General features: G+C 44.5%; 1 protein-coding gene across 1 annotated transcript in view; it reads right to left on the reverse strand.

Annotated features, from left to right (window-relative positions):
* Nucleotides 1-14,645, reverse strand: part of LOC110222093 (S-adenosyl-L-methionine-dependent tRNA 4-demethylwyosine synthase TYW1) — a 244,141-nt gene that overhangs the window by 130,084 nt on the left and 99,412 nt on the right. Inside the window, 1 exon segment of the mRNA XM_078154729.1 lies at nt 6,408-6,585. Coding sequence (XP_078010855.1) covers nt 6,408-6,585 — 178 coding nt within the window.

Consider the following 14,645-nt stretch of genomic DNA (forward strand, 5'->3'; position numbering starts at 1 on the left):
CACAACATAGTCCCTCCCCTCAAACACACATACACACCTGTGGTATCTTCTCACAGCCTCCCATCGCCTCTCTGAGAGAACAAAGCAACAGCAAATCATACAGCTCTGAGTGTCAGATCTGAAAGGAATCTTGGGAACCGTCTCACCCAAACCCCTCCTCCTACAGACGAGGAAGCTGTGGCCTTGGGTGCCTGGCACACAGCAGGCACCGAGAAGCGCCTGTGCACAGTGATGAGGCCAGCTCGTGCTGGCCCGTGACGGCACAGCTTTCAGTGACAGGTCTTTCGCTGCCCTCCCTGTACAGTGACCCTTCCACCAACACCACACAGAGACCAATCTCAGGAAACCATCTCATCTGGCTCCAAGGATGACTGACTCCAGGAGTCTGTGGGCTGATTTTCAGTTTCGACATCCCCAGGGAATCAACCATTCCATGACCTCAGGCTTTAAACTACACAACCAGGCTTGTTCAATCACAAACCTTATGACAGAACTTCTAGCCCGGCTCTCCCCCAGCCTCCGCTGCTCATTCGGACCTCAGATCTCCGGGTTCTCTGGACCACTTAACCAGCTAAGTTAACTCACACCACGGGACATCTCTTTTCTGCACCCCCACAAGCTGCAGAACTCTTCCTGTACTGTATTTAAAGGCTCAGAAAAGGGGACAAATCTTTCTGTGCACAAACCAGATTTTCATGTGCCTTCAATCCGGTCGATTCAGATACACAGGAAGTGCCTCAGTATTTTAAGTCCAATAAAGCAGCCATGGAATGTAGGACAAACCGGGGGCTTCCTGCAGTTAAAAGGCAGAGGGAGTGGTCCCAAGAGGAAAGTGTGATTTATCTACATGTGGTTTAGGCAAGCTTCAGAGCCTCTCATCAGCATATAATATTAACCTATCCACAGCAATCCCGAGTCATCTAGAGCTCAAAAACTCAGCGGTGAACTGTTGTAATTAAAATCCAAGCAACCTGGGTAGAAACCTCACCTTTCTGTGACTCATCCATGAGCCTAGCACAAAAACCTGAGCACACTGGGAGAAGAACACGAGAGGAGAGGGCCAAAGAGTGGCTTCAATTTTGTTCTAGCCATTTTTAAAATCTTGTGCACTGCGCATTTCATTCATGCTCATCAAAAGCAAACATCTTAATATACAAAGAACAGCAAAAAGGACTGGATAGGTCATGGTGAACTACTGTTTTATATAGTTAGGTTCTTAGGCTACATATGGGGAGAGAGAGAGAGTGTGTGTGTGTGTGTGCACAGATTAGATCTAACACGTCCCAGTCACCTTTGTATTTTCATCAGTGCTGAGGCACTGGATAAAAATCCTATCCTGTACGTAAAATGGATCATTTGGATTCCATAATATTGATTTCAGGAGGCATCAAGTGCAGAAGGAGAGAAGACAGACAGGAGGTGGGGCCTGTCTTTCTGGAGGTTACAGAGAGTACAGAACTATGGCCACAATGAAATGACGGAAGTACACAAGCAGACCCTAAGAAGCGCGTGGTAGAAGCTCAAAGTATCCATGAGAGATCCAAGGAAGGAAAGGTCATTTCTGACTGGAAGGAGGGATGGCGGATGGAGGAGGACCCATCTGAGCTGAGAGATGGAGATCAGAGTGTACCAGCCTCAGGCAAAGGCATCAGCAAAGGCACACAAGGGGGAGAAAGGAGGGAAGTTAGTCCAGCTTGACTGGCCCATAAAATATAGGGGGGGAGCATTTAGGATGAGAGGAAGACCACGAAAGACCATATTAAGGAGCTTGGGATTTATTCCATGGGCCAGAGGGAGCCCCTGAAAGGTTCAGAGTATGAGGACTGACACGATCAGATCTGTGAACAAGGAAACAGAATCTGGCAGTTGTGTGAAGGACGGCTGAGAAGGGGCAGAGGACAGAAGAAAGAAGACAGGCTGGCAGTCACTGCAGCGCTCCACGCTGCTGGTAAAGGAGGGCGTGCTGTCAAGTGGCAGCAATGAGAATGAAAATCAATCAGCGAGTATTTACCAAGCACCTACTGTGGGCCAGCCACTGCACTGGGAGGCGCCGGAGACACCAGCACAAAGAATGACACAATCGCACTCTCAAACAGCTCGCATTCGGGGTGGGGGTGGGGGGCAGCGAAGCGCTGTCTAAGTCTATAAATAGAGGAGTCTAGGAGGGAGGGTCTCAGCAGTCGGGAGGGTCTGGAAACATTTCATGCAGAAGGTGAGGCTTGAGCTGCATCCTGAAGGAAGAGAAGGACTCCAGGAGACGCCGGCCAGGAGAGCGTTCATGGAACACCGCCGTACGCCCCACACGAGGGAGTCAGAGAAGCACGAGAAGACTTGCACAGAACTGATGCAGAGAAAAGCGAACAGAACTGGTGAATAAATGTCGCAAATGGGAAAAGCAGCAACAAACGATCCAAACTGAGCGGAGCTCAATCACAAAGAACAATGTGGGCCCTGAGAAAGAGGCAGGAGATGGCACGTCCCTGCCCTGCTGTTCAGAGGTGGGGACCACAGGTGCAGAACACTTCATACGACGTCAGACTTTTCTATGTGCCGCTGAGTTCTGCTGAATCGTTTTTACTTTCTTTTTTCTTCTTTGCTTGTACAACAAAGATTACACTCTGGGAGAAGGAGGAGGCAAGAGGAAGACGCTGGAAAACGCAGGTGATCTAAAACAAAAGATACTAATGAAATTGACTTTTGAAGAGAAGTTAAGCAGAGCCAGGAGAACAGTACTCAGGATGATGATAACAATATAAATAAAAACAACACCACAAGGCAGCCGATTTATAGTAAAGGCCAATCTCTGGGTAGCAAAGTCGGTCAGTCAATAAACGTGCATTTATTAGACACTACAATGTGCCAGGCATGTTGCGAGGTTCCAGGATACAACAAAAAATGATGACAGCCCCTGCCCTCAAGGGGCTCCCATTCTAATGGGGAAGGACCAGGCACAGGCTCTATGCCAAGGCTTTAGCTTACTTGTTTCTGTTTCCAGGGCAGGTTCTACAGGACAGAGAAGGGAGCAGAGTGCTAAGAAATGATAATGAGATAAAAACAAAAGGCATCAAATACTACTTGTATTTTTTAATATGAGGCAATCAGGGTTAAGTGACTTGCCCAGGGTCACACAGCTAGTGAGTGTTATGTGTCTGAGGCCGATTTGAACTCAGGTCCTCCTGACTCCAGGGCCAATGCTCTATCCTGCGCCACCTAGCTGCCCCCTCAAATACTACTTTTAAAAATCAAATAAAAATAAAATTCCCAGGGATTCAAGTAGCACGAAGGCCCCCATCCCAGGCAGCCTTAACACGTGCCAGGTTCCTCCCTCAGCAAAGAATGAGCTCCTGTCTCCTCCTGCCCACTGCCACCTCTCTCTGGGGCCAGGACCCAGTACTTACTGCCCAGGTGGACCACAGTGCCCCCCAAAACATCTGCCCAAAAGGAGAGTACATCCTCAGCAGCCCCTGCCTGTAAGCCAACGGGTACACTATTCCACACCCACCTCAGGCTTTCTTTCAAGGCAATAATCGCTCAGAGAAAGCTTCTGGGCTTGAGTTCAAATTGCAGAGGGAAAAGCTTGGCTGGAAGGAGAGCCATAGCAGGCCTGCCCCAAAGACAAGGAAGCACAGACAGACAGACTCAACCATCTCCATCTGCTCCACAAACCCACATGTTGGTTACAGGTTCAGGCAACAGTCAGCTGGGGATCTGCTTCTCAGGAAGACAGCACTGAGGCTGGAAGGAGGCTCAGCAGTCTAGTCTAACCACATCATCTCTTATGCAGGGGCTCTCTACCCTCCCCTTGTCGCAGACCCCTCTGCCAGTCTGGCAAAGCCTACTGACCCACACATGCATAAAACAAAATGCAGGGGGTTACAAAGGAAAGCAAGTCTATTGGAATACAGCTACGAAAACATTAAAAACACGTCCATGAACCCAGATTAAGACCCTCCCCCCACCAAAGAGGAAGAAATGGAGGCCCACAGAAGTTGTGGTCACATACTACTTTGACTTAATCAAAGCCAGGATAAAGTAAATTACTCTGAACCAAATCAACCCACAAGAGGTGTTAAAAGGCTACAAAAATCTCCTCTCCCTATGCTATGCTTGCCAAAGTCCTAAAGCACGTTTTGGGTCATGCTTATTCAGTATAATGCGGCCAAGCCTTTTATCTTTCAGATTGGAGGCTGTGGAGGTGCCAACTAGTGCACCCAACATCAAGCCCTTTCACCCAGCCCAGTGAACAGGTCAGGCCTCTCAGGAAGTCATCTCTCTAAAAATGCTCTTGCAAACCTAGAGGACAATGCACCCCCCCCGAATAGGAAGAGTTGGTGCCCTTTTTACAGCTCTGCCTCACTGGTACTAGTCTGAGCTCCCCAAGAAACTTTTAAAAGAATTATGAGAATTACATCATATAAGACCCCTTCCCCCCTCCCCCCAAAAAATGTGGCTATTTTTAAAAACACACATAAAAATTAAACATGACACATGACACAGAGCTGGTTACCACAAGAAAGTTCTCTCAGTCACATCCGCAAACATCCAACCCCAAAAAGGCACCAGAATCACCAGCTGCATGAAGGGGCTCATGCTGGCACTGAACACTAATTAACTTTTATACTGGCTACTGGGAGGGTCGCGTACGGAATTTTACAACACCAGCATGGAGCTGGATTGCAAGAGCCAATGAACGGGGACCTTCAGTTTAATAGGAATACTCATTAAGACCCACAGCCTGGGCTGTTTCCCGCATGCTGCTGAAGCAAGTCTTTCCATCCTTATTTGGGCCATGTCTAGCCAGTTTCCTGAGAATCCAAAGAGCAGAAACTTTGGGCCTAATGCCATAAATTCAATGAACTAATTTATCACTAGCTGCCTATCAGCATCAGTGCAGCGGGTGTCTAAACCAAGAGTTCCCCACACCAATAAAATCACAGCTCCATACCTCCCCCAACCAAAAAAATACATGCATTTTATTAAATTTAAAATCAGCCTCACACTATTCTGTGAGAGCGCTCCTGCTCATAAAAATCATTGTCTGCCAGCCCCCAAATATTAAAGAATAAATCATGTTTCAAGGGTCAAACTGCTCTTTCAGTCAGGCGTACAAAACACATTTACTGATTTCAAGAAATGTGCACAAAACGTCGTCATTCCGTGTACTCACAAAAAGCCACTGCTTTTAGAGGTTGGGCAGCAGCCTCTTTTAGGGTGATATAAGCCCAGCTGGGTCACACGGCCAGTCAAACAGAGATTATCAGAGCTGGTCTAAGCATAAGGGACCAAACAGCACAACGGAGTGAAGGTCGGTTAAAATCTCTTCCTTAAAACCATTAAGAACTACTTTTCTTAGAGAGGAAGTTGAATTTCTTTGTTTTTAAGTAGATAAGACATTTTACAGGTAAATATGACAATTGGCAAAGGATGAGTGAAGCTGGATGACGATTCTCATTGGATGGCTATTCGATGACAGTACTTTGTACACAGTAAGTGCTTAATAAGTCATTCATTCATTCATTCAATTGTAACAAGATTCTAACTCTCCCAGAGTACAAGGTACTTTGTGGTATATAAGATACAGATTTTTTTGGGGGGGCCTAAAGTTAAAATATTCCCACACCCTAGACACAACAGAACCAGGAACAGAGTGCATACCAGACCCTGCTAAGCTGATGACAGCAGTCACTACTAGAATTTCTGCAGGGATCCCAGTCCTTTGTCACTCTGAAATTAGGGCAAGGTGGGAGAAGTAACCAAATTTGAGTAGGTAAATGGAGATTACAGGACAAATAAGTCAAAATAGTGATAAAGCAAAAGATTAATTAGTCCAGCAGCCAGATAAAAAAAAAATATATTATATATATATATATGAATCATATATACAAATATACATATACAATGACTATCATATAAATGAAAAGAACAACAAAATGAAGGCAAATCCTGTCAGAATTAGAATGGCCAATTTGGATGCCAGCAAAAAGCTGAAGAATGGCACCTTGCTCCTTTCCTTCTTAGGGGGGAGGGGAGAGATTATGAAGAGATGGGGAGGAGCCTATGAATTTAGAAGGCTGTAAATGCCGTCAGATAGGGACATCACTCTATCAATAGGCTTTGTTCGAATTATTTTCCCCATTAAAAAGGAAGGCTTACTAGAGGGAGGGATAGGAAGTCAACCTGAAAAGGGCAGTGATTAAAAAAAACAAATCAATAAATCTTTAAGTCATAAAAAAAAGAAAGGGAAGAGATCAATGGTCATTCTCTCATAGACTCCATATTGAACAGACATCCCACTTGCTACTAAGGTAGCTTAATCAGAGTTTGGACATCAGTCAAACACAGATTTGATTGGCAAGTCTGGCTAGGCCTAAGAGGCCTGAATAATCACCATCCCAAACAAACCTCACCTGATCTCCGTGGGAAACTGGGCATTGGTGACCAGGAAGCTGGAAATTCTACGTTGGTGAAGCAGTTTCAGGAAGCGGTTGATTTCTGGATACATGATGGGCTCTCCTACAAGCGACAGGGCACAATGTTTCACCTGCAGACCTTCCTCCAAGCGACTGGCTTTCACACCGGGAACTCCTGGGAAAGGCAGACAAGGAAGCTGACCCAACGGGGTAGATGGATACCAAAGACTTCTTGTCACTTCCTAACTGGATTGGACAAGGGAGACGGATTGTCAGCCGATGCTGGATCCCGCCAGGACGAGGTGGTAGAAGCAATCACAAAAGAAAGAAAAAGGCTTTCTTTGATTCAGAAAAATGTTTAACTATTACTGATTGATTAAATTAGGCAATATGGCCAGTCCCCGATTTTCTAACAGGCCATCTTCCAAAGTGCTGTTTAGATCAGAAGGAGAAACTCTCCCAGACGTATTCAATTCAATAAATATTTATTATGAACAAGACTGTGTAGTAGGGGACAGAGAGCTGGCCTCAAAGCCCTACAACCCTGAGCAAATTACTAATCTTCTTAGTGATTGAAGCAAATTGCAGAAAAGCTGTCAAAGGCACTGAGCGAGGGCATTCCCTCACCTGGGAATTTCCTATATCACTTAAGTCAGAGAACCAGGCCCAAGCCCTATAGCCGAGGCACACTGCTAGAGACCGGGCACTTAAAGATGAAAATGGACGGTCTCTGACCTCAAGGAACTTATAATCTAAGGGGGAAGCTGTAGAGAGGGACACAAGTACCCTCAAAGGAACACAACAGATAATCTTGAACACCAAGTGCTTTTTTTTTTAACAGTGCCTAAGAAAAGAAACCTCTCTTCCCCTCCACATGAGAAGTCACTTCTCAGTGAACAAGCCTCCAGGAATTCTGAAACAAATCAATTCCTTCTCTATTTAGTATAAAATTCCAGAGTCTGATTCCCCCAATTCAGATACCCACTGGCCCTAAATACAGGTTTATTTGGTAGACAATGGGATCAGACTACACTCTAAGAAGATTATGCTGACAGAGTAACAGGAAGGATTGAAGGAGGAAAATGAGACTGCCTGCTGCCCGGCCTCTATCTTTAACACTGAACTAGGGAGGATCAGAAACTAGCACCAGGCAAGTCTAAAACAGATGATTCCTCCTGGTGAAACAAGTATCTGCTCCAGACCAAAATGCCCTACATATTTCTGAAGAAATGAGATCTGGATTGCCTTTGGAGCCTAGGGATTGTTCCTGGAAGTGCTACGACACAATCCTTCTTAGGAATTCACTGATGGGATCATTTTTTTCCTATGGTGATGCAGTTCAATGTGTCGAGTGTAGGATGAAACGCGTTCCAGGTACAGGGAACAGACAACCTATGCAAAGACCCAGAGATGGGAGATGGCATATTATACACATACACATGTGGCTCAGACACAGAGCCGAGTGAAGGACAGCAATGTGTATTACACCTGGACAAGGAGGCTGGAGTCAGGCTGCAGGGAGCTCTGAATGCCAAACAGAAGGATCTGGATTTCCCAGTGGGTTTTAATAATCTACCTAAAAACATAAGTTCCCTGAAGGCAAGGACCATTTCATCTTTATCACCATACCCCAAACAGAGCAGCCACTGAACAAATGTCCACAGTTGCTCACAGTCAATCAATCAACAAGCATTATTAAGCACCTACTACATGCTGGGCACCACAGATACAAACACAAACAATCCTTTTACACAACATGCTTACTTTCTACTAGGGAAGACACAGTACATGGATATAAAGAGAACACATGCAAAATAGTTAAACACCAGGGAACTGGGGAGGGAGGGGGTACGAGTAACGGGAAGGAAAGAGGAAATGCTTAAAGTCGGAAGCGTTGCCAACGTGCCCCTCGAAAGGAGTCGGGGACTCGGCAGGGCCACGGAAGGTGAGCAGGGAGCTTGTTCCAAGCAAGGGAGGAGCCAGGACAGAGGCATGGAGCTGGAGACAGAGGAACAGCAGAGTGTGGGAGGGGGAATAACGTTTGATGAGAACAGGCAGAGGCCAGGTGGCAAAGGGACATAAAGGCTACACTGGGTGCTTTCCATTTTATCCTTAGAGGCAACGAAGAGTCACTGCAGTTTACTTGGCGAAGATGAGATGCGGTTCAGATGTGCCTAAGTCACTTTGTCATCCCTCATTCTCTTTCTACCAGAATGGAGCCCCGCCCACTTTGGTGAGCTCTCCCATGCAGTGGGATCTTCTCCACTATCATTATACAAGTCACTTTGGGGGAGGGGGGTCCCGAATATGCCACAGTCTACTTACTCTAAGGAACATTTTTTTCTATAGTCCTAGATGTCTCCTACAATGTAAACTAGCTTAGATGATGGCATTCCAAGAATCACAGGCACATGGCATCACCAGGACCATAGGACCATAGCGATCCAGAGCTGGAAGGACCTTAGGGCACATCTAGTCAAAATCCCTCATTCTGTAGATGGGGAAACTGAGGCCAAGACACATTCAGCAAATCACCAAAGGTTAGAACAGACAGGAAAAAGCAGAGGCGGAATCCGAGTCCAGAACCTCCCAGCTGCAAATCCAGAATCATTTCTAATGTGCCGTTTGTAACAAAATGAGCTTCTCAGAACCAGTTTCCCAAATGTGTTCCATCAGAACCTCCTTGGCCTAGGTAACTCTGGTCCACACTCACTGCCTTGTCTGCAGAGCCTGTACAAGACACACATACACACAACACACACATGCGTGGGCTCACTCAACACTTCCCATCCAACCACATGTTGTAATCCGGGTGATTGCATTTTTCATCTGCTTTGGGTTTTTGTTTTGTTTTGTTTTTTCAATATGGATTGTTTGGCTGACTGATCTTGAATAACTCTGTACTTCGCTGAAGGGGCTTTATAATAATCCAGGGCTTGGTACAATTAGTACAACATCATTTGCAATTAGAAGTATTTGGAGAACTTCACTAGAGGCATAATCCTTTGAGCTGGACTCTGTACAGAACATCCTGGCACACACTTTATGGAGGCAAAGGTTTTCCTTTGTTTTATGCTTCAGTGGATGCTAACACTTGGTGAAAGGAGCCGAGCTCACATGGGTGAGAGAATGCAAACACCTCCAGATGGCCTTGGGTCCCTTTTTTGGGGGGGGGAAGGGGAGTGGAGGAAGTATCATCCCATCTATGTTCTTTTTCATTCTTTTTGAACCTTCCTCTCTTTGAGAATGCTTTAAAAATCCATCCCTAAAGCTTCTTTAAAACTGCATCACTGGCAGCACAAATTTCTTCTATATGTTTTTAGTGAAATCAGCTGCTATTCCCAATTTCATCAAGTCCCAAAGTCCTTTCCTGCTATATTACAATCGAGGAGAAAGTTGACAGGGCCTAAATGGGATGGTTCCACTTGCCTTGGTTCTGGCACATTCTGTTCAATTCAGCACACTTTTTAAAGCTCCTACTATGGGTGAGGCAGTTCTGTGCTAAGTGCTGAGGACAAAAAGATACTGTGAAGATTAACATCTGACAAATATCCTCTTTCCATTTCCATCTCCATGCACTCTAGGGACGTCCCGGCTGAGGGGAGTTTCGTGCCAAGCTTTCCATGGGTTTGTTTCCCTTACATGTTTCTAGCTGTGTTGTGAGGTGACACCACTCAATATTATCCATCCTCCTCCTCAATAATGTTTCTCAAAGTGCATGTCATGCTACCCTTGGTTAACGTATCTCTCCCGTCGGCAGAAAGATCAAATGTTTGCTGGCTGAAGCAGTTTCTGGACTCATTAGCCTGGTGCCTGGCACACAGTAGGCTCAGTAAATGTTTAATGAATTGAAACTTCTATAAGAAATGGAGACAGAACCAAAGATTTTACTTCATTCTGTTTCCCATTTTTTAGAGCCGAGTTTGTTTAACACAACTCAGTTGGGAGCCGCTGTTATTCTGACCAGTGATATCTTTTCTTTATCCTTTTTGCTAACTCAATATTGGTTTTTGATCTTGGTTCCATCTAGCCAATGACTGTACTGAACAGGGACTGCAGATGCTGATTTGTTTGCTACCCACTAATGGGTAGCCAGTCTTTTCCTGTCCATTAGGATATGGTCGATTTCATTTTGGTGACATCATTCAGTGCTCACGATATCACTGCTTTCCGATTCTCTTCCTGAATAAAATATCCGTAACACTCATCCAAGAGGCTTCTGGCTCGATGAGAGCTGCCCCAGCCATGCTGCGCTGGCATCGTTTTCAAGAACAAAGGGTCTCCACGCCACCACGAGGCATCAGGGTAGGACTTATGTGCAGTGTGTCTGAACTAAGTTCTTAAAACCAAGATTGAAACTTGGTCCTTAACTAACCTCGTGTTGCCTAGGCAACTCAAAATTAGACATAAAATTTCCTAGTATTCAAAGGCCATAATAGAGTGTCATTATCTTCAATCCCCAGATGAGCAGAGGGTAGATTCAGTCTGAACTCTAAAATTAGGTTTATCTTCAAGAGTTGATTATAGCTGGTACAAGGTCTCCAAGGTTTCATTAAGTGTATAGGAACTGAGAGGCAGTGACTGATCAGTAAGGTTGACTTATACACTATTTAGAAACAACCTTGATCAACTATATAAGTCCCCAAACAGCGATATCAAAATCAATCATATTTGCTCATTTTCACTGAAGAGCAAATTTTTCCAATCCTGTGGTTACCCTCATGAGTGAAAGGGTTTGTAATTGGAAGTTCTCCTAATAGCCTTCAAAACAGTAAGGACTTCAAAAACAAAAACAAAAACATGGAGGCAACTTGAGTCTCCATTTGAGAAGTAGCGTTTTCCTATTCTTTACTTGTCGTTGAAAAAAGTGGTGAAGTATACTAATCTAATCACTACTCAAGAGAAACAGGGGCAAAAAATTTCAATCGATTCAATAAATTATCCCTTAGGTGCCCCCTTCAGCATTCAGTCAACAAAACTTTAATCTACCAACTACCCTGAGAGAAAAGTGCTCATCATTAACTACTGACCACATCCCACCTGGTACAACAGTAGAGATCTCATAGCTAGAGTTGACTGTACTGATCTTAGAAAAACAGACCCACATGGGTTTGACCATCATGGCACTCTTCACGATCTTAGAGGAAAGCAATGAGAAGACAGGACCACCTTCTTTTCTCTTGAAACTGGAGGCACAGGGGCAGAAGGTGGCCTAGGAGACATTACACACATTACTGAAACAACAAATTTCTAGCGATGTTTCCCAGTATAGTGTCTTTTTCCAAGTCATTTGTAAGGAATTCTTTCAAAAAGCCCCCAGGCTTTTCCCTAAAGTTTAGTATTTTTGACACACTTTATTTTCCAAGAGCAGACAGTTTTGCTACTCTAAAAATTTATGATTTTCTCCTTAATTAAACAATGTGTTTTATACCTGTTACCTAGTATTTCTCCTCTAATCCCAGATGCCTTCTTATAGCACCATGTTCACCAGATTCCTATTGTGTTTCATTAAATATATGAGAATATTTTTATAAGCTTCTAAACTTTTCCCCCTGTGGATATATTCTCTGCTCTACCTTTAAAAACTGCTCAGCCAGTATTATCATTTACACCAATCGTACATATCATTCCTATTTTTAAAATTCATACTAAGGTTTAAACAGGCCTCTCCCTTCACTGAGTAACAATATAAATTTAATTCACAGTTCTTTGAAAGTGGCATTGTTGGCTAAAGAACAAAGAATTATGTGGCTGACATACATGCAACTAACAGATACTCTCACTATTTGCTTCTAGAAAAAGAAGTGTCTGGAAATAGGTATTTTTCTTTATTCTTTCTTTATTCTTTTATCTATTAATGTAAATATTTTATTCATTCATTCTCTCTTCCACTCTCTTTTCCTCCAGTGAACAACTTCTTCTTGTCACGGACCCCGCAGTACACCTACCCTCAACTTTAAAACTCTGCTTGTCAAAATCATCTGCTTGATCCCCTTCATTTCTCGTTCAACCTTAAGCTGTGGATGAAAAAGTACCACTAGAGTTCGGCAGGAAAGAAGGAAGCAAGGGCTTGTGGGCACATCTCGCAGCAACCCATTCTGCAAAGGTGCATCCTCTGCTTTGTGCCCTCCCTCCCCTACTCAAACCTCCAGCCCGAGGCGAGTTTAGATTGCTTTGTGTCAATGGCTGCACCCCCGAGAGGCTAAAGGAACCGCAGATAAAGGGGTGTTTTTTTAACGAGTATAAATGATGTCAGCAAATGCTTGTTTTCTTTTAATACAGCAAAACAAAAATACCATTTCCTCCCCTAAAACTATTTATCTCTGAAACTTCTCAGAGAATACTAAATTTCACTGAAATCTGCTAATAATTAAAGAACATGTTTTCATTGTTGTCTCTGGAAAAGTCATCCCCCAGGAACTTTAATCATCTGTCATTCTGTTTCAAAACGGCAGACCAAACCAGACATCAGATCATTGGGTGGGTGCTCCAGATGTGATCCAACTTAGACAACTGCCTAGAAAGCTGGTGTAGAAGGAAAGCATGGCGTATTAGGAAGAGCAGTAAATCTGAGGGCAGAAGACCCGAGTGCGAATCCCCTTTCTCATACTTCCTGGTGGCTTTAGGCAAATCACTGAATCACTCTAGGCCTCAGTCTCTCCACCAATTAAACCAAGGCAGAGAGGAAGTGGGGAGGGCAGGGAGGAGAAGGGACGATCACAGACGCAGACCAGACGGCCTCGAAGGTCCCCTCTGACACTGAAAACAAACCCAAAATTCCAGGCTACAGAGGGGGAACAAGGACTTCATTCCACCCAGATAATTGGGGCAGCAAGACTCACATTCCTTCCTGCATTATTCATTCGTTTCAGTCGTGTCCGACTCTCTGTGACCCCATTTGGGGTTTTCTTCGCAAAAACACTGGAGCGGTTGGCCATTTTCTAATCCAGCTCATTTTACAGATGAGGACACTGAGGCAGAGTGAAGTGACTTGCCCAGGGTCACACAGCTAGTCAGTGTCTGAGGCTGGATTTGACCTTGGGTCCTCCTGACTCCAAGCCCGATGCTCTGTCCACTGCGCCACCCAGCTGCCCACATTCGTTCCTAAGGATCCCCAATTTCCCTTCAATGGCTCAAAGTTTACAATGGGAAATCTTCAGTCATTTCCTTCAGTGACTCATTCATTTAATAATCACTTCGTATACATGGTATAAATAACAACACAAGTTAAAATACAGAAGGGTATTTTTAAATAAAAAACTTTAACTTGCCAGCGTGAGAGGAGCCCCTATCACATGAAGGGATGAGCGCCTTCCATGGAGCAATGCTGACTAGCATGGACATGCTAACCCACAAGCAGACAGCAGAGGCTGGTTAATTTTAAGCTGGCAAAGGTCATGAGAATCAGGCTTTTTAAGGAATCGGTGAACCAAAGAAATGAGAGTGAAGTGTCTTAGCCAGCCAGAAACCAGTAGAGTGGTGCAAAGGTCCACCCTCCTCATTCACCTCTGGCCTGACATGGGACGGACACCTAGGGGCATCAGCCAGGAACTGCAGTCCATTCAAACCTGGCCCCTTAGCTGAAATAGGAAAGCAAAAAGAGACGATGCCCACAATCGTGAAGGAACGCAACCAACAGAAAGTGAACCGTATCCATAAGAGGAAAGCCCACTAAGCTAATACACCAGGCAAGACGAGCAGGATTCGTAGCAGTGGTTGGTGGACAGGCCTGAGCGGGAGGTGAGTCAGCGACCCAGGCATGGCCAAGGGGAAAATGCTTGTAATTAAATAAGAAGAACACAGAAGAAATGCTAAAGGATAGGATTACTGAAAACTGGTAATTCTAAAGAATAAACTGATTTCAAGTCTTGAAAAATAATTACAAGAAATATCCAACTCGCAGAATTCTTCTTTTTAATGTCTGTTGTTTGCAACACAGAATGAATTTTTCCAGAGATGCATTAATTAAATCTGAGAGGTAATTAGGTTTCCTTTCCAGGCCAGATCCCCAAAGCCATAAAAAAGTATATTTTAACTACAACTAACCAATATTACTGACATCAATACACCATGTTTCTGATGGAAAAGACACTTGGATTTCCAACTCAAAGACACCTGTTCCCAAATTTACCTTTGACAAGAATGGATCACCTAGTATTAGTATTGAGGGAGTGGAGACTCCACCCAATGGATCAGGAAGAGGAGGGCATGTATCCCCAAACACCAGCAAAACTG

This window comes from Phascolarctos cinereus, unplaced genomic scaffold, assembly GCF_003287225.1.
Source record: "Phascolarctos cinereus isolate Bilbo 61053 unplaced genomic scaffold, phaCin_HiC Scaffold_5;HRSCAF=322, whole genome shotgun sequence".
NCBI lineage: Eukaryota > Metazoa > Chordata > Mammalia > Diprotodontia > Phascolarctidae > Phascolarctos > Phascolarctos cinereus.